At 44.3% G+C, this 23,017-nt stretch overlaps 1 protein-coding gene across 2 annotated transcripts in view; it reads left to right on the plus strand.

Annotated features, from left to right (window-relative positions):
- PLXNC1 (plexin C1) overlaps positions 1 to 23,017 on the plus strand; it is a 136,123-nt gene that overhangs the window by 75,840 nt on the left and 37,266 nt on the right. For both annotated transcript variants that reach the window (XM_038756939.1, XM_038756940.1), the window contains exons 12-20: positions 164 to 251; positions 3,362 to 3,562; positions 3,664 to 3,849; positions 5,616 to 5,718; positions 13,401 to 13,502; positions 13,810 to 13,913; positions 17,104 to 17,142; positions 17,277 to 17,401; positions 19,520 to 19,718. In XM_038756939.1, the coding sequence (XP_038612867.1) occupies positions 164 to 251; positions 3,362 to 3,562; positions 3,664 to 3,849; positions 5,616 to 5,718; positions 13,401 to 13,502; positions 13,810 to 13,913; positions 17,104 to 17,142; positions 17,277 to 17,401; positions 19,520 to 19,718 (1,147 nt within the window). The remainder of the gene's footprint in view (positions 1 to 163; positions 252 to 3,361; positions 3,563 to 3,663; positions 3,850 to 5,615; positions 5,719 to 13,400; positions 13,503 to 13,809; positions 13,914 to 17,103; positions 17,143 to 17,276; positions 17,402 to 19,519; positions 19,719 to 23,017) is intronic.

The following is a 23,017-nucleotide window of genomic DNA, read 5'->3' on the forward strand; positions in this document are numbered from 1 at the left end:
TTGATGGAACTGGGTTAAGAACCCGGGTCCTGTGACTCCCAGACTTGTACTCTTTCCATTAGGTCACGCTGCTTCCCTGGTTTGATAGTATTTTGAGGCAACTGGGGAAAAAATGTCTGTGGATTTATTATGTACTAATCCTAACTAAACTTTTATTTTATAGAGGCGGTCAAACCATAACCCTAGGAGGCAGGAATTTTGATGTCCTGGACAGTCTAATCATATCAGATGACTTGAAAGAAAATCTCAGTGTAAGTCTTGCACTCTATTGCAGCATAAAATAGGTGATTTAAATGATCATTAAATGCAGTCTTATGTTTAGAGCATACATGTCCTCAGTGTAAAAAACAAACATTCAATATATTTGTGGCTTGATCTACCAGTGTGTGCCGTCCTCAGTATGTGTGTACCCCTGGCCTGCTTTCCCACTCTGCTTGCTTTGCCTTATTCTCATCTCTGCCTTCTGAGTCCTGCCTTCTCTATTTCCATCTCCCTAATCTTGTGAGGGGGGAGACTCCAGTGCGGAGGGAGTCCTGGCACCACGCTCTGACGTTGGGTGTCCCTAGGGCTGTAGAAGGGCTGGGAAAATCACTCTTGTGACAGAACGACGAGTTCCGTCTCTCTCACTGTTGATGTCTTGCTCAGATCCTCCCTCTGAACTGTAGCTCCCTCCCCCTTCGTATTCAATAGACCATTATTCTCACCATCTTCAAAGCCCCACAGAAATTGTGTCTCCTCCAAGAAGCCTTCCCTGACTAACCTCTCATTTCCCCACATTATTCTCCCTCCCTTCTGTGTCACCTATGCACTTGGGTCTGTACCCCTTGAGCACTCTGATACTTACCCCAGCCCCATAGCACTTTTGTACACATCCTTGTGATGACCAGTTCCACTGACTCCCTCACTTATGAAGGGGTGGAAGAAGCCAAGAGAGCCACCCTACGGTGCCCTTCCCTGAGGGAAGTGTAAATACTTAGCTGAGCCATTCAGAGAAAAGGACTGGAGAGGAAGTAGGATAGTTGAAGATGACCACCGTTGGCCATCTTGGAGGCCTTTATGCCTAGGAGAGCAGGGCACAGAGAAAGCTCGTTCCCTGGACTCTGGATGGACATGAGCAACTGAGAGGGATCAGAGAGGATCCTGGGGGAGGTTCAGAGCCAAGAGTTAGGGCTCTGGAGAAGTCAGGCTCCTGCCCTTGCAGAGGAGAAAAGACATAGAGAGGGTGAGACTGGAACCCAGGACACTCCTAGAGAAGAGCAAGGAGAGGACCAGAGAAACGTCAGCCCCAAGAGGCCTATGGGGAAGTACTGAGGGTCGGTCCTGGAGGTGAAAGTATTAACTTTAGATATGTGGTGGCAGCAGGAATTGTTTTGCCCATTACCAAATGAAGACCCTGTTAAAGATCTCAGACCTTGGTGTCTGCCTGCGGCAGGAGTGGGAGGGGAAGCTTCAGGAGCTAGACAGACACGTGGATTAGGGGAGCCATGCTTTCTCCATGGGCTTCCTGCAACCAGCCCTGGGAGTTGGTTGGAAGGTTAATCCCCACTTTTCCCTTCATCTGTGGGGAGGTGGTGGCAGCAATAGTGGCAAAGGGACTTGGGGTACACTGAGCAGAGGTCCCCAAACCTGTTAGAAGAATGGCAGACCTGGAGGGCTTTAGGAACAGGCAGTCACTGACGGGATCCGAGCGCTTCTGAAGTGACTCCGGGAGTCCTTTGAACTGGGATTTCGGACTGTGAACCCCCTGCAATTTCATAATCCTTGTATTCTGCTCCCTCTCTTGTCTGTAATTTATTTTAATGTCTGTCTCCCTGACTAGATTGAGATCAGTTATTGTCTACCAATTTTGTTGTGTTATACTCACCCAAGCTCTTAACACAGTGTTTCTGAGTAAGTACCATTGATTTATTGGTTGTGTCTTGGGTCACCCTGAGCACTTTGGGCCTCTCTGTGGCTTCTTCAGAGGAGCATTAGAGGAGTGGGCCAGGGAGAGACTGCAGGCCATTTGTGTGATGGGGCTCATAGACACCCATCTGACTTCAGATGATTCTGCAGTGAGGGCACAGGGCCAGGATCTGCCCCAGAAACGACTGGGAACACAAAAACCAGTAGAAGTTATGAAAAAATGTACTGGATCAGCCACAGCTAGGCAGGTCTCCTGGAAAGGAAGATGTGAAATGCCAAAAATTCCACTCTTGGATCATTTGTTCCACTTTCCAGCTATTTTCTCTATCCATCCAACACCAGCTCTGACTCACTCCTTCCACCCCCTCTCCCCACTGCATCTCCTGGTCTGCTAACCCCAGAGAAGCAGATCAAAGGGCCATGCCAACTTTCCCTACTGTGAGTTTGTTAGCTAATCTCCTTTAAATTTTGCTTCTCCCGTATGACCTTATCGATTCTCTGGTTCATAATCTTCATTAATTCTTCGCCATCCTTGATTTCTCTTGTGGCTTGCACTTTCAGAGATGTTTCCATTCTAAAGGGAAAGTTGGCAAAACCTGATTTGAGTTTCTCCCAGGCATATTTTTTGTTTATTAGTCATTAAATTCTGCTCTCTGTCCCATTCCCGACCGTCGATTCCCTTTTACCTGACTCTACACTTAAAATTGCATGTCCAGCTATAAAGCAGTTTTGGGGTAGAACAAAAAATATCTTACCCACTTGTGAAGGGTGCCCTGAGTTCTGCAGAGTGCTTCCAGTTTTGACTTCATTCTCTTCAACTGTGGGGGAAGTTCATTTTTTTTTCTTCCCTTTACTTTTGTTTTCTGACATTTCCCTCTACCCACGAAAAGCCTTTTTCTCTGATGTGGTTAGCAACTTCTGCTAATACTTTAAGATGAAATTCTCCAGCACAGTATAATTCAGCTGACAAAAAACAGGTCAGGAGTTTGCTTTTATTACTGCTGCCACTTAGGGTTTGCCCTCCGTGGACAAGACCAGACAGAGGCAGGCTGCGAGGAAGTTCAGGCCTCTTCTGGTCCATGCTCCTTCTTTCTCCTTCCAATCAGAGTGGTCTAGTGGATAGAGCATGGGCCTGGGAGTTGGAAGGACCTGGGTTCTAATCCTGGGTTTGCTACTTGTCTGCTGTGTGACCTTGGACAAGTCACTTAACTTCTCCGTGCCTCAGATACCTCATCTGTAAAATGGGTATTAAGACTGTGAGCCCCATGTGGGACGGGGACCATGGCCAACCCGATTAACTTGTATCCACATCAGCACTTAGTGCAGTGCCTGGAACATAGTAAGTGCTCAACAATTACCATAAAAAAAAAAATCTCCCCCTGCACAAAGATGTTCTCGTTGGTTGTTCCCTGGATTGCCTGCCACTCTTTTTCATGAAGTTACTCCTTTTTTTCAGGTCCTTAAATGTTGTAGTGAGACTAACTGCAGTTTTTCAGCGGTTCCCAGAGAATTAAAACCAGGCCAGAAAGTCACTGTGAAACTAAGGGTTCAAGACACTCAGCTAACCTGTGGAACATTGCAGTACCTCGACAATCCCAAATTTACAGGATTTCGTGTAGAATCTGAGGTGGATACCGAATTGGGAGTAAAAATACTTGTAAGTTTTCAGGAGGGTTTTTAAATTACCTTCAAGGTGGTTTGTTTTGATTTATTTTTTCATTTTTCCATGGGCATCATGGTTTTGTTTGCTCTCTGCAGAAAGAGAATGATGATTTGTATATATCCAAGGAAGACATTATAATTACCCTATTTGACGGGGGAAACAATCCCCATAACTGTACTTTTGAAAATATTACCAGGAATCAAGATCTCACTACTATCCTCTGCAAAATCAAGGGAATCAGAGATAGCAGTTACATTGGTGCTTCCTCTAAGGTAGTTCGGGTAAGTAAGAAATGCCCCCTGTGAGTCTCCCCAACTCGGGATCTGAAGCAAGGACCCGGTTTGGGGGGACTCATTCATTCATTCATTCAATCGCATTTATTGAGTGCTTACTGTGTGCAGAGCACTGTTAAGTACTTGGGCAGTACAAGTCGGCAACGTATAGAGATGGTCCCTACCCAACAATGGGCTTATAGTCTAGAAGGGGGAGACAGACAAAACAAAACAAGTAGATAGGTGTCAAAACCGTCAGAATAAGTAGAATTATAGCTATATGCACATCACTAATAAAATAGAGTAGTAAATATGTACAAGTAAAATAAAGTAAATAATAAATAAATAATTTTTTAAAATAATAAAGTAATAAAATATTTATTGAGCGCCTAATCTATCTATGAGAAGCAGTGTGACTTAGTGGAAAGAGCACGGGCTTGGGAGTCAGAGGTCATGAGTTCTAATCCCAGCTCTGCCACTTATCAGCTGTGTGACGTTGGGCGAGTCACTTAACTTCTCTGTGCCTCCGTTACCTCAACTGCAAAATAAGGATTAAGACTGTGAGCCCCACGTGGGACAACCTGATGACCCTGTATCCACCCCAGAGCTTTGAACGGTGCTTTGCTCATAGTAACTGCTTAACAAATACCATCATCATCATCCATTAGGCCACCCTGCTTCTCCGTCCACCCAACTCCTTGGGCTGAAAGGGGAGGACATCAGTGTGGGGAAAGGAGAGGGGGCTCTGAGAGTTGGGCCTAGGGGTCGTGGGGGGGCCTTCCCACCGGGAGAGGGCTGGATGCCTGGGTTCCCGAGGGGGGCTGTGTGGTTTTGGGGTGAGGGGAGAGCGGCTAAGAAGGCCATTAGCAGGCCAAGTGCTCTGGGCTCGTGAGAGTGAGGAGGGAGTGGCCTTTTCTGAGCCTCACCCAAGGCCCGGCATTGAGGGCCCATCCTGAGGGGAGGCGGCAAAGCGTGAGGCCAGGGCCCATGCATGACCTCATCCACGCATGAAATCAGGGTATCAAGGAGATTGAAAATTGTGAGTCGGGAGCCAAGCAAGTGTGTACGTGTGTGGGAGCAGGAGTGGGGGGTGCTCATTCTTTCATGCTAGCTTTAAGAAGGAGAAATCCAAATAGGGTGCTGATCTTCCATTTCAGAACAACTAAAGTTATCATTGCAAACCTAAGCAGGATACCTACACACAGCTGACAATTCCAAAAGGGTACCTTGCATCTAAGGCTGCACTGGGTTACCTTTACATTTATTCCATGCCATTTGTACCATAACAAAATAGACCTGTCACTTTTCAAATAAATAAATAAATATATATATGTGTGTGTATATTTTTTGGTGACCTGTAGGAAAAGAAAATAGATGCATCTTGAAAAGACTTTTAGTAGTATAAGAGCCAACCTTAGTTAAAAGGAGTAATTTATCAAGGCCTTCTTCAGTGGAAACTGCCTGAGACCCAAATTGCTAAGAATAATCTTTCTCTGGAGAATAATCTTTTTCTAGATCCTTACTGAGGGGTCCATTATCCACTTATTTAAGTGTTGAGATCAAGACATGAGGTCACAGGAAATAGAGTTCACTAGAGCAAACTGTCCTGAAATTGTATCAGCTTCTACAATGTTCCGTAGAGTATGAGGTCCCGTGGCCTAGCGGCAAGATAACTTTGGGATTTGCCTGGAGATACTGAAATGAACAATATTGAGGCTTAGTGCAGAATATGGCAGCCCTTTTTTCTGCTACAGTGCTGTTCTTTCCTCTGCTAGGTCAAGCTGGGAAACTTCGAGGACATGGTGAAAAAAGAATCGGTACCCACGACTTGGTATTTTCTCATTGTGCTTCCTGTGCTACTGCTGAGTGTTATTGTTGGTAAGTTCCTGATTTTATCTCTTAAAAGAAATTCTTCATTCAAGCACTTTTCAGCTTGACCTTGAACAAACAACTATTCCCCCCGACTCCAAGGGCTAGTACATTTCCAGGGAATTGTTTTTAAACTTTGTTCAGATTGTAATTCAGATGATGCTTGATGTTGGATCTGAATTCGGAGTCCTTCACTGCAAGACTGTGAGCCCATTGTTAGGTAGGGACCGTCTCTATATGTTGCCAATTTGTACTTCCCAAGCGCTTAATACAGTGCTCTGCACACAGTAAGCACTCAATAAATATGATTGATTGAGTGAATGAATGAAGAAGGGAACAAGTTTATAGACCAAGTGGATAATCTAAATAAGCTGTGTGGCCTAGGGGATAGAGCATGGGCTGGGAGTCAGAAGGACCTGGGTTCTAATCGCAGCTTCGTTACTTACCTGCTGCGTGACCTTGGGCAAGTCACTTCTCTGTGCTTCAGTTACCTCATCTGTAAAAAGGGGATTAAGACTGTGAGCCCCGTGTGGGATAGGGACCATATCCAACCCAATTACCTTGTATCTACCACAGTGTTTAATACAGTGCGTGGCACATAGTAAGTGCTCAAAAATACCATTATCATTATTATTATTATTATTAATTAATTAAAATAATTAAAGAAACACATATAGAGACAGATAACACCTTAATAGTTAACCACACTGGTTAATTTAAAAACAAAACAAAACAGAAACCCTTTTATAGTATCTGCAGCCAACAAGTAGAACAAATATTGTCATCTTTCCTTAGGTTTAAGTTGAAGTTCCGTAGACAAATTGTACAGGATGAGTTCTAAAACAGCATGGTCTTTTCAATAACGAGTAACCCTACGCTTTCCAGGTTTCACTTGAAGTAACCTCCCATATCATCTAACCTCTCGCTCCAAATCCCCCTTACTGCTCAGCACCACTGCTCCCTGTGCATATACCCAAGAAGAAAACTCACCAGAGAAGTGTTGAGTAATGGAAGCTTGAGAGGGTTGGAAGAGAAACTGCTGCTGGTGCGGTTCCTTCTTCTGTCGGCTCCCCAGAATTAACTCTTCCGGGACTGGAGGGCCATTTCTTGCCGTGCTTCTGCCGAGGCTCAGTCTCCTGGGACTCACCTCTGGCAGAACCATCATGAGCAGTTCTCTTCTCAACCTCTCATCCTTATCAGTTGGTGCTGTTTGGTGTCTTGCTGGGCTCTCTGGAGTTCTCCCCTCACCAGGAGAGCCTGGCACCTGTCTAACATGTTTTGTTTTGTTGTCTGTCTCCCCCTTCTAGACTGTGAGTTGGGTAGGGACTGTCTCTATATTTTGCTGATTTGTACTTCCCAAGTGCATAGTACAGTGCTCTGCACACAGTAAGCACTCAATGAATTCATTCAGTCAGTCATTCAATCATATTGAATGAATGAATGCATCAGGAAACCCAGCAAGAAGCAGTTTAGTACTGCTGCTGCTGCTGTCTGAGTGTGGCCCCATTCCCTCTCAGACACTTCCAAGCACCCTGGGAGACTGGGTGGCAAAGCCCTTGCATTGTCGCCCTGAGCACATTTGCATAAGTAGAAACTGACTAAAACTTTAACCAAGAAGATGGATGTTTGAGTTTCTTCAAACGCTTTTCAGAAGAAGCCTTTATTATTAATAAGCTACTGCCTTACAAAGGCTGCTGCTCTGAGTGGAAAAAAAATTATTTCTAGTGTGTTGTCATGACAACTTCCCATTCACTGTAAAATGGAGACAGTTAATCTGGGCCTGTGGAGAAGGAATTACAGATTCTTAGGGCTGGAGAAGACCAAGAGGCTATGTAGGTCTTATCTGCTTGCTTTCAGGAAAAACTGCACCTTGGCAAGCCCAGAAAGATTTCTGGACAATTGTCAGTTAAGACTGTAAACTCAATATGGGCAAGGAACGTATCTGCTAATTCCGTTGTACAGTACTCTCCCAAGGACTTAGTACAGTGTTTTGCACATAGTAAGCGCTGAATGAAGACCATTGATTGATTGAAAAATTACCCAGGAAAGGAGACAAGGTGCCTCCACTGGTAATACACATCAGCATCAGTGCTTTCCAACAAAAACTCTGATTTAGACCGTTTGTGCTTCTCATGTTTTGTCCAGCCCAGCTCCTGGGCAGCTGCACCCCTTGGGCGGCCCGGACCCAAGTCCACCCCAACACCCAAAGGGAAGAGAGTCGGTGCCTCAGTCTTGAGCCTCCAGGAAACCGGAGAGGGGCCTGGAGTACCTATTCCCCCCACCGCAGCTATGGGAGAGTGCCTGTTGACTCCCCTAGGGTGTTTAAATCAGGAGTCAGTCCCAAGGGTCCCATTGCCAGTCAAATCTCTGTTGCTGCCCAGTTCTAACCAGGAAGAGTCTGGCACAGAGCCTTTGTATGAACTTTGTAAGGGGATCGTGCCCTAGTGCAAAGGACATGGAACTGGGCTCTGCCGTTTCACCTTGGGCTAATTTTATTTCGTCATCTGTAAAATGAGGATAAAACACATACTCTTCCCCTCTTTTTTTTTTTTAGATTGTGAGCCCTGTCTGGGGGCTATGTCCAATCTGATTATTTTTTAGCCCCCCGTTTTGTCTCTATCCCAGGTTTTGACACAGTGTTCAGCACATAATAAGTTTACCATAGGTACTGTCCTCACTGTATTCTGCAGCTCCCTGTCTAGAGCACTCTATCTCTCCCCACCACCGTGAGTATCACCCTACCATGCCCCTCCCGTCCCCCAAAACCCTTATGAAAAGTCACATTCTTCACAGTGTGATTGGCACATAGTAAGCATTTTTGAGGCTGCTTCTGATTAATTCCCCTCACCTCCTTAGCTATATATCTCCCTTGGCACCTTGACAGATCTGATGTATTTATCCATTTATGTTTATTATTTAAATCCCCCCTCACCCTCTTAACTACTGTATTTGAATTAGTGGCTTGGACTTCCCCACTGGGTTGCAAGCTCTTCAAAAGCAAGCCTCAGGTCTTATAGTTTTTCTGTATGTCCCCTAAGCAGCTACCTGATCCAGTGCTCTGAACTCCATAGATGCTCAATAAACCCTCTTCACAGCAGCAGCGAGGCTTACACGCCTACCACTGTAGGAGACAGTGTGGTCTAGTGGAAAGAGCACGGGCCTGGGAATCAGAGGACTTGGGTTCTATTTCTGTCTCTGCCGCTTGCCTGCTTTGTCACTCTGGGCAAGTCATTTAACTTGCCAGTGCCTCAGTTTCCTTATCTGTAAAATGGGGGTTCAGTGCCTCGTTTGCCTTCCTATTTGACTGTTAACCCCTTAGAGGAGCAGCATGGCTCAGTGGATAGAGCCCGGGCTTTGGAGTCAGAGGTCATGGGTTCAAATTCCGGCTCTGCCAGTTGTCAGCTGTGTGACTTTGGGCAAGTCACTTCACTTCTCTGGGCCTCAGTTACCTCATCTGTAAAATGAGGATGAAGACTGTGAGCCCCCTGTGGGACAACCTGATCACCTAGTAACCTCCCCAGCACTTAGAACAGTGCTTTGCACATAGTAAGCACTTAATAAATGTCATTATTATTATTATTATTATTATGGTGGGACAGGGACTATGTCCTGGTGATTATCCTGAATCTACCCCAGCTCACAGTTTTAGTGCTTGGCACATAGTAAGTGCTCAGTGAATATCCAAATTGTGCTGTTATTATTACCATTGTTATTTCCACCACCCTTAGCATTTTCCTGTTTGCCTTATTCTCAGTAGAAATCCCCCAGGGAAAGTCCCTTTCTATGGTAGAGAGCTAAGCACTTCTCATCTCTAAGCTGTCATCCAAATTCCTTTTACTTTTCCTTGTAGACTGTTTCTTCCAACACTCAAATCACTTTGTGACCCTCTTGTGAATCTCAAGTTTTTCGCATCTTGCTCATGTTGTGGCCCCCAAGACTAAACAAGATACTCCAGGCAATCGAATTCATGGAGCCTTTGCTGTGTGAAAAACATGGTACACTTGGGATAGTACGGCCCGGTGTTGCCAAAAGTCTGTAAAAATGGCTCGAAAAATGGTAGTTTTTGTAAAGCCTGGAAAAGGATTTCACTGTTCGTAACTGCCAGTGGCTGCCACACCGGGGTAGAGGCAGAAGGAATTGCCACCCTTGGGGTGGAGCCCTGCTCCTCGGGGGCACAGGGCAGCTGCAGTTGCCAAGGCAATGGTGGAAAGCAATTCAGTTTCCTAGAAGAACAGGAGGGAAGGAGTCCTGCCTTCCCTAGTATTATTAATTGTGGGATTGGTTAAGTGCTTCCTATAATAATAATGATGGTATTTGTTAGGCGCTTACTATGTGTGGAGCACAGTTCTAAGCACTGGGGGGATACAAGGTGATCAGGCTGTCCCATGTGGGGCTCACAGTCTTCATCCCCATTTTACAGATGAGGTAACTGAGGCCCAGAGAAGTTAAGTGACTTGGCCAGAGTCACACAACTGACAAGCAGCAGAGCCGGGATTTGAACCCATGACCTCTGAATCCTAAGCCCGTGCTCTTTCCACTGAGCCACACTGCTTCTCTACTAAGCACTGGACTAGATACAAGATGATTGGGTGGGATAGGGATGCAGTCCCATTTTACAGATGAGCAGCGTGGCTCAGTGGAAAGAGCCCGGGCTTCGGAGTCAGAGGTCATGGGTTCGAATCGCGGCTCCGCCACGTGTCTGCTGTGTGACCTTGGGCAAGTCACTTAACTTCTCTGAGCCTCAGTTCCCTCATCTGTAAAATGGGGATTATGACTGTAAGCCCCACGTGGGACAACTTGATCACCTTGTATCCCCCCCCCAGCGCTTAGAACAGTGCTCTGCACATAGTAAGCACTTAACAAATGCCATTATTATTATTATTATAGATGAGGTAACTGAGGTCCAGAGAAGTGAAGTGATTTGCCCAAGGTCACACAGCAGACAAGTGGCAGAGCCAGAATTAGAACCCGGGTCCTTCTGATTCTCAGGCCTGTGCTCTATCCACTGTGCCATGCTGCCTAAGAACAGTTCAGTGTTGTGCCAGAACAGGGGCTAGAGGAGGACACGGTGGATATGGGGGGAGGAACAAGAAGAGAGGGGGAAAGGCAACCTTGGGCTGGGATTGTAGGGGTGGGGAAAGAGAAGCAAACTGAGGGACAAAAAGGAGGAAGAATGAAAAAATTAGATTCTTGAAAAGGAGGAGGGAAAGGGGGGCAGAAAAAGGAATGGCAAGGTTAAAGACTCATGAGTGCAACCCAGGCAAAGTCTGGGTAATTCTTCTTGTGTTATCTACAGTGGGAGGGTGTGCTTTGCTCTTTTCTTTTTACCCAAGTGTTGTGCTTTCTCTTCAGGTCGTTGAGATACGGAATGGCTTATATCTTTGTGTTTGTCTGTCTCTACTATTAGACTGCAAATTTCTCACACCGGGCACCGTGTCTTATTCTTCTTTTATAATTATTATAATAATAATAGTAGTATTAGTAATGATATTTATTAAGTACTGGGGTAATGGCAGGTTAATTATTCAACCACTGTCCCTGTTTCACACTGGAATCACAAAGTAAGTGGGGAGAGGCAGATGGATGGAATAATAAAAGTGAAGTTAAAAGCAATAAAGTAAATCCAAGGTAACAATGTTAAAATAGTTTAAGAAAGTAGTCCATGGGGGATGACTCCTAGTGGTCCTCAGCACACCAGGCTCATCAGGTATGGCCATAGCAGGGTCCCCAGGGCCCTCCGGGCTCCCAGAGAAGCAGCGTGGCTCAGTGGAAAGAGCACGGGCTTTGGAGTCAGAGGTCATGGGTTCGAATTCTGGCTCCGCCACATGTCTGCTGTGTGACCTTGGGCAAGTCATTTAACTTCTCTGAGTCTCAGTTACCTTATCTGTAAAATGGGGATTAAGACAGTGAGCCCCACGTGGGACAACCTGATCACCTTGTATCCCCCCCAGCACTTAGAACAGTGCTTTGCACATAGTAAGCGCTTAACAAATGCCATTATTATTATTACCTGCAGCCCCGCTCTTTCTGACCGGCCCTGGCTCCACCAGTATACGGCACTTTGGTTGCGGTAGTCTGTCTGTTGTTTGTTTGTGGTATTTATTAGACACTTACATTTTGCCAGGTACTGTGCTTAGTGCTGGGGTAGATACAGCTAGTTGGGTTGGACAGAGTCCATGTCCCACGTGGAACTCACAGCTTTAACAGCCACTTTACAAATGAGGTAACAGAGAAGTTGAGTGACTTGCCTTTGGTCACACAGCAGACACGTGGCAGAGCCAGATTTAGAACCCAGGTCTTCTGACTCGCAGGCCTGTGCTTTTTCCACTGGGCCACGCTGCTTCTCTGAGACCATGGCAGATGGTGGATGGTCTAAGTTGCAGGATGTTAATGTCCTGTAATCCCCATCAATCCTGGTTGTGCCCCACCTTGCAGGGCAGTAGGCACTCAGTGCCCACATTCTGTTGGTGCTTGCTCACTACTGTCTCATGACTAGTTTATGATCCACTGTAACCTCCAGACCTTCTAGCATTGGTGCCCAGACCAATCCTCCCCCGATCCTAAGTAGGTGGAGTTGTTTTTCCCCCTTGAGTGAATTGCTCTGGTCGCATCCTATTAAAATCCGTTCTGCCTTCTCTCTCTACCTATTTCTCCAACTGCTCACATTCGTGCCGAGCTCTTGTCCATATCTCAGTAACAAGTGCCTCCTCACTCCATCAACCAAGTAAGAAGTGAAGCCACAGAGCCCAGTTGTCCCGGGCCTAAGATCGCTTCCTATTAACAAGCTTGGTGGTTTGGGAGGGGCATCAACTTCTCCAGAGCACTAAAATGTTTGGTGCATTGCCTCATCCGTGGGGTGCACACTGGTGTCCTAGCTGGAACCGTTCTCTAGTGGCCTCTGAGTTGCCTAGGTGACCGAAGGAAAACTTTGACTCAGTAGACATATGCAGGTTGACTTGGTTTCTCCATCCACCCTGTGCCCCAGCGGAGACACTAATTGGGTAACGGGGGAGCTAGGGTCGTTCCCTCCCTGGCATTCAGGTGGGCTCCAATGGGGAATGTTCGAGCTGCAGAAGCCCTGGACCCATCTGGGCATCTAATATTGGGGTGGGGTGAGGGGGAAACCTATTGGTAAAGTTTTAAACCCTTACCATTCAGGGGTTTGTAGTCAGTGTCTTATCCAGCAATACAAGGGGTGGCCATTTATCCCAGGGACCCTCCAACTGCTTTGTTTTATGTTTTCATGTGGAACTTAGCAGCTTTGCCCAAGTCAAGAAGCTGATCATTCTATGTAGGGATGTTAACTGCTTATCAATCAGCATTGTACGGTTGCTTTTCTAATAATAATCGATTTACGGTAACTCTGCCCTTTAGTAACCTATTCATTGCAAAGCAATTTTATTTCTCCAGTGTATTTTTGGAAAAGTTTTGAGAAAGAATTGAGCAACATATGATACTTATGACTCTTGGAGAACATGACCCTGGTCCCACGTTTTTCAGGCAATGATTCTTTTGTTCTTTTACCTTTCTTGAGTTTATTTGTTACCCCTCCCCCCCCTTTTTTCAGCTTCATTTATTCACCTCCCTTTAAAGAGGGCATAGGAATTTTTTTCTAGAAATGCTTATATTTATGCTAAAAATATTCATTTTGATAAATATTGCTATGTAATGGTTATTGTGTGTTTTCACAGCTGCAGTAGTGGTGACCAGGTACAAATCTAAACAACTAAGTCGCAAACAGAGTCAACAGCTGGAACTTCTGGAAAGTGAGCTTCGTAAAGAAATTCGTGATGGTAGGTCCGCCTGATGTTTGAAAAGACAAAAATATGATTCCTGAAAGATAATAGTACTTTAGAAGCAGCCACAGAAACAATACATGGCTGTGCAGTATTATGCAAGAAAACTGTAGTGTGGTATTGTGGAAGAGTTCATTTGATTTTTGTACTTCTAGAAACAGCTGACCATGAAAGCTGGCTACCATTCTTTTCTCCTCTATTGAGCATCAGTGTCACTTCTCAGTTTTGAGCAAAACACAGTGGAAGTTTTGTTCATTGTGCGTCAAATGTAAATGATAATAGCCCTTGGGATTCTGTTTTGCAGGATTTGCTGAACTGCAGATGGATAAATTAGATGTGGTGGATAGTTTTGGAACCGTTCCCTTCCTGGACTATAAACATTTTGCTCTTAGAACTTTCTTCCCTGAGGTAAAATAACATTAATCTTCTTCTAATGTTTGGTCTTGAATGGTACCAAAGGTGGTAGCTTGTCACCAAACCATGGTATTTGTTAAATGCTTACTATGTGCCAGGCACTGTACTAAGCGCTGGGGCCCCCTCTTACCTCACCTCCCATCTCTCCTTCTACAGCCCAGCCCACACCCTCCACTCCTCTGCCGCTCACCTTCTCACTGGGCCTCGTTCTCGCCTGTCCTGCAGATGATGTATATATGTTTGTACATATTTATTACTCTATTTATTTATTTATTTTACTTGTACATATCTATTCTATTTATTTTATTTTGTTAGTATGTTTGGTTTTGTTCTCTGTCTCCCCCTTTTAGACTGTGAGCCCACTGTTGGGTAGGGACTGTCTCTATATGTTGCGAATTTGTACTTCCCAAGCGCTTAGTACAGTGCTCTGCACATAGTAAGCTCTCAATAAATACGATTGATGATGATGATGATGACCTCCAGCCCACGTCCTTCCCCTGTCCTGGAATGCCCTCCCTCCACACTTCCACCAAGCTAGCTCTCTTCCTCCCTTCAAAGCCCTACTGAGAGCTCACCTCCTCCAAGAGGCCTTCCCAGACTGAGCCCCCTTTTTCCTCTCCTCCTCCCCATCCTCCCCGCCCTACCTTCTTCTCCTCCCCACAGCACTTGTATATATATTTGTACAGATTTATTACTCTATTTATTTTACTTGGACATGTTTGCTATTCTATTTATTTTGCTAATGATGTGCATATGGCTTTAATTCTATTTGTTCTGACGATTTTGACGCCTGTCTACATTGTTTCGTTTTGTTGTCTGTCTCCCCTCTATAGACTGTGAGCCCTTGGTTGGGTAGGGACCATCTCTGTGAATTGCCGATTTGTACTTCCCAAGCGCTTAGTACAGTGCTGTGCACACAATAAATGTTCACTAAATACGACTGAATGAATGAATGAATGAAAGAAAACCAGCAACTGTAAAAATTCATGCTGTTGCGTTTTCCACAAGAGAGTACATTACCTGTTTTGGCCCAGAGGAATGGCTTATTTTTAACCGAACGGGCAAAGCCCCACTTGCTGAATTCAGTCCTTCTGATGGGAGTTCCCACATGCCCGACTCACATCTCCAGGAGCGGCAGAGGGGGATGCCTCCAACCGATAACCCTCTCCCTAATTTTCCATTTGAAGCCTGGCTTTAAGCTAAGAATCATTCTTCTCCCCCCTTCCCCTTCCACCCCCCTCCCTGGCTAGTTAGTAGTTGCCTACCGAGATGCCTGTCTGCCTCTGCCTCCTGATCAGCCATTTCACCATTTCACTTTAATCTGGTGTCAGCTTTTAGAGACTAAAAGAGAGCAACACTTGAATGGGTTGTCCGGAGTCTCCCCAGTAATGGCCCCGTGGCAGGTGATACAGGTGAACTCTAGAACCAGCCATAGCCCGAGCCCCTTGGGCACTCCTTGCTTTAGCATGGAGCTTCTCATGTGATGTAGTTGTGTTTGTTTCAATAATTAAGGGAAGACATGAGGTTTGCCTACCAGAAACTTGTGGGCCGTAAATTAAGGAAGCAGCAGGGTGGGGTGGGTTATCAGTCCTTAGGGTGTTGACTCTAGGTCACTTCCCCGTTTGGACCAGAGCGGTCCAGGCAGACCGTCGCCCACTGGCACTCCGCTCTCTGCACCAAGTCACTTAAATAGAGAAAAATAGGAAATGGAAAATGCAAACTTGTTCAGTTTTCACCTCAGGTGTCCTGAATTCTGTACTTCTGCAAACTCAGTAAACCGGCTTTAGAAACACAGGAGGGAAACGTTCTCTGAAAAACTTTACAGCAAGTTGCACTGGGTGCTAGTAATTATCGTAGTTGTTGTTAATTATGGTATTTGTTGTGCACTTACTATGTGTCAAGGGCTGTTCTGAGTGCTGGGGTAGGTACAGGTTAATCAGGTCGGGTAGAATTGAATTGAATTGCCCCACGTGGGGCTCACAGTCGAAGTAGGAGGGAGATCAGGTATTGAATCTCCATTCAATAGTTGAGGAAACTGAGGCCCAGAGAAGTGAAGAGACTTGCCCAAGGTCCCACAGCAAGCAAGTGGCGGAGCTGGGATTCGAACCCAGGTCCTCTGACTTCTAGGCCCGTGCTTTATCCACTAGACCACCCTGTTCTCGTGAATACTCAGTACTGAGTATTCAATACCTGTTCTCCCTCCTACTTCGACTGTAAGCCCCACGTGGGGCAATTCAATTCAATTCTATCTGACCTGATTAACCTGTACCTACCCCAGCACTCAGAACAGCCCTTGACACATGGTAAGTGCACAACAAATACCATAATTAACAACACCTACCATAATCACTAGTACCCAGTGCAACTTGCTGTAAAGTTTTTCAGATAACATTTCCCTCCTGTGTTTCTAAAGCTAAATTGAAATCACTGTGCAACACAGTGATACATGGGAAGGCTAGATGGTCATAGCATTGCCTCTCAACCTTTCACAAGAAGGTCATCTGCTCTCCACTTTGAAAATAATGTTTTCAGTTCATTTACTGCCAACCGGATTGGATATGTGATTACATTCACATGAAAGTAGTGAATTCTCAGAAATGATCTCCTGGAGCAGTATAGCCAAAGTCAGACACACAAGGAGTTAAATTATTCATTGTTCATGTAAGACTGTCTGAGAGAGGCCAATGCAATGACTGCATTCTGGCTCCTTTTTCTATTATAAATTAATGGGTAATGGACAACTTTGATCTCAGTGTGCATCCACAAATAGGGGAAGGGAATCAACCAAACACCTGAAATTAACTTGCTGATATTTAAAGAATTAAAATACAGGCTGTATCCTTAAAATAAATAGTACTTTTGGTATGTTATGGGCCCAGATAAAGAGCCCAACTCTGATCTTGGGTGCCAGCTAATTTCTGCTTTCAGATTTTTAAACTTTAAAACATGGGGACCGAGTAACGATAATTTATTCCAGTATCTCACTAGGTGCTCTTAATAATTCAGACATTGTTTTTTGAACCCTAAAAAAACAATTTCTTCTGAGTTATTGATATGAAGTACACAAACAGTCGATTTGTCTGCTAATATTAGCAAATAGGATTTCCTAGTAATTTTGCATTCTTAATGATATATTTTACTGTCTTTGAATATTACAAATAAAATTATCATTTTTATTCCTCAGTCAGGTGGCTTTACACACATCTTCTCTGAAGATATTCACGTAAGTCAAAATGTTTTAATTTTTGCCCAGTGGCTAAATTGAAATCACTACTGCTTTTTATTTGACTATTTCCACCCCAAGAATTCAATATAAAATTGGGAAATCATTGTCTTGTCAATCCCATTATTTTCCAGGGCAGAGACACCAGTGACAAGAATGAAAGTCTCATTGCTTTGGATGGTTTGATTTGCAACAAAAGCTTTCTTGTGACCGTCATCCACACTCTGGAAAAGCAGAAGAATTTTTCTGTGAAGGACAGGTATAACCTATGTCTTTAAATATTTAAAATCTTCCAATTACAGAAAATACCCTGAGCCAAGCCCTAAAAGGTTAATGTTCACTATATTTTATTTCTAATTCATTCATTCAATCATATTTATTGAGCGCTTACTGTGTGCAGAGCACTGTACTAAGCGCTTGGGAAGTACAAGTAGGCAACATTTAGAGACGGTCCCTACCCAACAACGGGCTCCCAGTCTAGAAGGGGGAGACAGACACCAAAGCAGGTGTCAAAACCGGTAGAATGAATAGAATTATAGCTATATGCACATCGTAAATAAAATAAATATAGTAAATATGTACAAGTAAAATAAATAGATTAACAAATATGTACAAATATATACAAGTGCTGTGGGGAGGGGAAGGAGGTAGGCCGGGGGTCGATGGGGAGGAGGAGAGGAAAAAGGGGGCTCGGTCTGGGAAGGCCTCCTGAAGGAGGTGAGCTCAAGGTGAAGGCTTAAAGGGAAAAAGAGCTCAAATTTGGCAGATTTGTGGAGGGAGGGCATTCCAGGCCGGGAGAAGGACATAGGCCAGGGGTCAATGGTGGGACAGGCAAGAATGAGGCACAGTGAGGAGGTTAGCATCAGAGGAGTGGAGGGTGCGGGCTGGTCTGTAGAAGAAGAGAAGGGAGGTGAGTTAGGAGGGGGCGAGGTGATGGACAGCCTTGAAGCCGAGAGTGAGGAGTATTTGCTTGATTCGTAGGTTGAGGGGCAACCACTGGAGATTTTTGAGGAGGGGAGTGACATGCCCAGAGCGTCAAAATAATCCGGGCAGCAGAGTGAAGTATAGACTGAAATCGGGAGCGACAGGACGATGGGCGATCAGAGAGGAGGCTGATGCAGTAATTCAGTCTAATACAGTTCCCCCCAATCTTCATGTATAGGAAAAAATGTACCACCACAAAAAGATAACTGGTAAAATAATCAAGTCCCTATTCAGAAAAGCAGAAGTGGTTTTTTTTTGGATTCTTATAGCCCATCTTAAAACTGGGGAAATCCTTGAATTTATTTTTAGTGACCAATGTAGTGAAGTTTTATATTTTGAAAAGGGATGTATAATTTCAGCAGTGTTTCCCATACCAAGAGCTTCAGTTATTTAGGGCTCTAGGAACAAGGTGTAGCTTAAATTAAAAAGATGTTTTTTCTCCATGAACTGTTTTTCTAACAGACCTTAATGAAAGGTACGTGTTTCTTATAGTATGAAAGCAAAAAGTACTACAACCCATCCGTTAACACTTGGGATTTTGTTCTTGAAGAGCCTCATATTGTGGAGAAATGGCAGTATTAGTAACTATTGGTTCAGTGGAAATTGGTTAAACTCTGTGTGCCAAACACTCTACTAAGCGCACAAAATATTCAGGTTGGACCCAGTCCCTGTCCCATCTGGGGCTCACATTCTAAGAGGGAGGGAGAACAGGTATTTAATCCCCAATCGATGGTATCTATTGAGCATTTACCTTGTGCAGAACACAATAGTAAGCACTTGGGAGAATACAGTCAAGTTGCTAGTTACAATTCCTGTCTTCAAGGCATTTATATAATCTATTTATATAATAGACTGACATTAAAATAAATAACCAACAGGAGAAACAATAGAGTATCACGATAAGTGGTGGAGTTTCCGGATCTAAGAACCCCACAGAGTACAGATGAGGAAACTGAGGCACAGAAAATTTAAATGATTTGCCCAAGGTCACACAGCAGTCAAGCAGCATAGCTGAGGTTAGAACCCAGGCTCGTGATCCCTCCCACTAGGCCACATTGTTTCTCCATGCCTGCCACTCAATGCTATTTTATTGCATTAAATGCAGTAAAATAAAAAAAATACAAAAAAAAAAAATACAAAACCCAAAGGACTGAGGAACAGTATGGCTGAAACAGAGGCTGGGAAGCTCCTTCTCCACAGTCATGTGCATGCATGCATGGGACCAGCTCTCCTTCCACCCACCCTCTACTTGCACCAGTTCATGGATTAGATTAAACTCCAAGCAGACACTTTTGGAGGGAAGAGCTTTCTTTCATTCTTTTCTTGTCACAAAAACAGGCATTGTTAGTAGAACAGACTATTTTAAATAATAAACTGTCCTTTGTCCGAACAGGTGTTTGTTTGCTTCCTTCTTAACTATCGCACTACAAACTAAGCTGGTTTACCTGACCAACATACTGGAAGTTTTGACTAAGGACCTGATGGAACAGTCCAGTAACATGCAGCCAAAACTCATGCTAAGGCGCACTGAGTCCGTTGTAGAGAAACTACTAACAAATTGGATGTCGGTCTGCCTTTCTGGTTTTCTGCGGGTAAGTGCCTTACCTTCGGGCTGGGTCAGAAATCAGGAAGGAGGAACACTTTGGTACCTCTTAAATACGTAGCGCTTCAAACACCAACTTTTCCATCTTGTTTATTAGCGTGTGCAGAAAGGAGGAAACAGGGTTGATTTAGACTGTGTTTCAGTATCAATAGGTAGGATTTTTTTCAGTTCTGATGCTCCACGTGTTGCACCATTACTATCTTTTTTAAAAAATGGTATTTAAGTGCTTACTGTCTTCCACATGCTGTACTAAGCATTGGGGTAGGTACAAGATAATCTAGACTGTAAGCTCGTTGTAGGCAGGAAACGTGTCTACCAACTCTGTTCACTCATTCATTCAATTGTATTTATTGAGCGCTTACTGTGTGCAGAGCACTGTACTAAGCGCTTGGGAAGTCCAAGTTGGCAACATGTAGAGACAGTCCCTACCCAACAGTGGGCTCACAGTCTAGAAAGGGGAGACAGAGAACAAAACAAAACATATTAACAAAATAAAATAAATAGAATAAATATGCACAAATAAAATAAATAAATAGGGCCCAGGTGTGGAAGTTAGAAGGGAATCCCCACTCCACCACGTGTCTGCTGTGTGACCTGGGGCAAGTCACTTCACGTCTCTGTGCCTCAGTTCCCTTATCTATAAAGTGGGGATCAAGACTGTGAGCCCCATCGGGGGACAAGGACCCCTGTCCAACCTGCCCAGCTTGCATCTGCCCCAGTGCGGGCGCATAATAAGTGCTTAATAAATGCTATTAGAAGGAGGGTGTGACGCTCCTTTGAGTCTCTTCCGACTCACTAATTGATTGATCAATCAATGGTATTTATTGAGTGCCTACGGTGTGCAAAGCATTGTACTCTAGGTGCTTGGGAGAGGACAGTACAAGAGCAGGGAGGCACTCTCCCTGCTCACAAGGAGCTTACAATCCAGATGTCCACATGTTTTGTTTCGTTACTGTCTGTACCGATCGCTTAGTACAGTACTCTGCACACTGTAAGCACTCAATAGATGCCACTGATGAATGGTGATGATGATGAAGATAATCAGGGTGGATACAGTCCGCGTCCCGCATTGGGCTCACAGTCTTAATCCCCATTTTACAGATGAAATAACCGAGCCACAGAAAAGTTGTGACTTGCCCAAGATCACACAGCATACAAGCGCCAGAGCCAGGTTTAGAACCTAGGTCCTCTGACTCTTTGGCCCACGCTCTTTCTACTAGGCTGTGCTGCTGCTCTTTTGAGGGTAAATACGCTCCCACCATCACTCAGACTACAGCAGAATCAATCAATCATATTTATTGAGCACTTACTGTGTGCAGAGCACTGTACTAAGTGCTTGGGAAGTACAAGTTGGCAACATATAGAGACGGTCCCTACCCAACAGTGGGCTCACAGTCTAAAAGAATGTAATTACGATGCTGACACTATTCTCATAATAAAGTATTTGCACATAGCTGACCAATGTAGAGTTTGACCAATGAAATGAGCTCCATTTAAAATTCTTGCAAATAATATAACTAAAAACAGAAGTAAAATATAGACTTTGCTTTCTCCTTTTTAGCCTGTATACCCCTTACAGTCCCTCTGATAATAATAATGATGATGGTATTTGTTCAGCACTTACTGTGTGCCAAGCACTGTTCTAAGCACTGGAGTAGCTACAAGGTAATCAAGTTGTCCCACGTAGGGCTCCCAGTCTTCATCCCCATTTTACAGATGAGGTAACTGAGGCACAGAGAAGTTAAGTGTCTTGCCCAAAGTCACACAACTGATAAGTGGCAGGGAGGGGATTAGAACCCACGACCTCTGACTCCCAAGCCCATACTGTATGGATGGGGAATGTGTCTGCTAATTCTCTTGTACCTTCCTCTCCCAAGCACTTAGAACAGTATTCTGCACTAGTAAGCACTCAATAAATACCATTGATTGATGGATTGATTATGGTCTTACCTTTTTTTTGAGTTTTACCAGCCAATCCATTTCAGTAGAAGACAAATTTTAGATATTTTCATTTTTATCCAGGCAATACATATGTGTGTGTATTTGTCATTTGTTAAATAGAGCAGATAATTCTAACCTAGATAGCATCCCCAGACGGGATGTTTTGCTAATCCCGGGATGGAGCAATGTTCTTTAAATGGCAGCAGGGTAAGTAGGATATGATATCCTAAACTGGGCTCAGGCTCATTGAATTGAAGATGCAGATAAAAACAAGAAAGCAGCTTATGCCAAAATGTTACTGGCATTTCCTGTCCCCAGAAAATATCCAGTTAAAGTAAAGAGTAAATAGTAAATAAAATCCACATTCTTCTCTACTTCTTGGCACAAGGCATTATTCAGCCAAGACAAGTGGCAAGACCTTATTTGCAAGGCAGATTTAAGGCACCTCAGCGCTTTTGTTTTCAGAAAATTCTGTTACTGTTGTCTAATTTTGGATCTAGTCTATTTCCCCCGTAGGAGTTTAATAAATACAGTAGTATTTTTATGTTATCTTTAGTCCACCAAAGCGGCAGTTATTTCCTGAATTCAGCTGTGCATTTTGGTCCCCAGCTTTTCTGGGGTGTTGGGTCATTCCCCAGTTTTGCAGTGCGCTTTCATTTTAGACTAAAAGGAAGGGTCTTGAAAGGTCCCTTTCCGATGAGCATTATTAAACTGAGGAGAAACCAGAAGGGCAGTAATGGCATTAAGCGCTTAGTACAGTGCTCTGCACAGAGTAAGTGCTCAATAAATACGATTGAATGAATTATTGGGACAGGCCAGTGGTTCATTCAGCTCAGTGGTTGGTCTCCACCAGTGAGCCCACTGTTGGGTAGGGACTGTCTCTATATGTTGCCAACTTGTACTTCCCAAGCGCTTAGTACAGTGCTCTGCACACAGTAAGCGCTCAATAAGTATGATTGATGATGATGATGGAAGCAGGAGGAGTGGTAGGCCAGTAGTTCTGCTTGCCACTGGGAGAGATCCTTTTGCTAGCAAACCTGAGACCTTTTGGTGACTGAAGAACTGAGCATTTACTTTGAGGCTGACAGGAGAAGAGAGCACCTGGATCTATAAAAGACTTAAGTGCTTGTGTTTTCACAGCTCAAGTCAATATCAACCAATAAATTAAATGGTATTTATCGAGCTCTTACTCTATGCAGAGTACTGTACTATGTACTTGGGAGAGTACACAGTGCCCAGCGCTTAGAACAGTGATTGGCATATAGTAAGTGCTTAACAAATACCATTATTATTATTATTACAGTGCAACAGAGATGATACATATATTTCCTGCCCACAACAATCTTA

The sequence above is a fragment of the Tachyglossus aculeatus genome, chromosome 14 (genome assembly GCF_015852505.1).
Source record: "Tachyglossus aculeatus isolate mTacAcu1 chromosome 14, mTacAcu1.pri, whole genome shotgun sequence".
NCBI classification, from domain to species: Eukaryota; Metazoa; Chordata; class Mammalia; order Monotremata; family Tachyglossidae; genus Tachyglossus; species Tachyglossus aculeatus.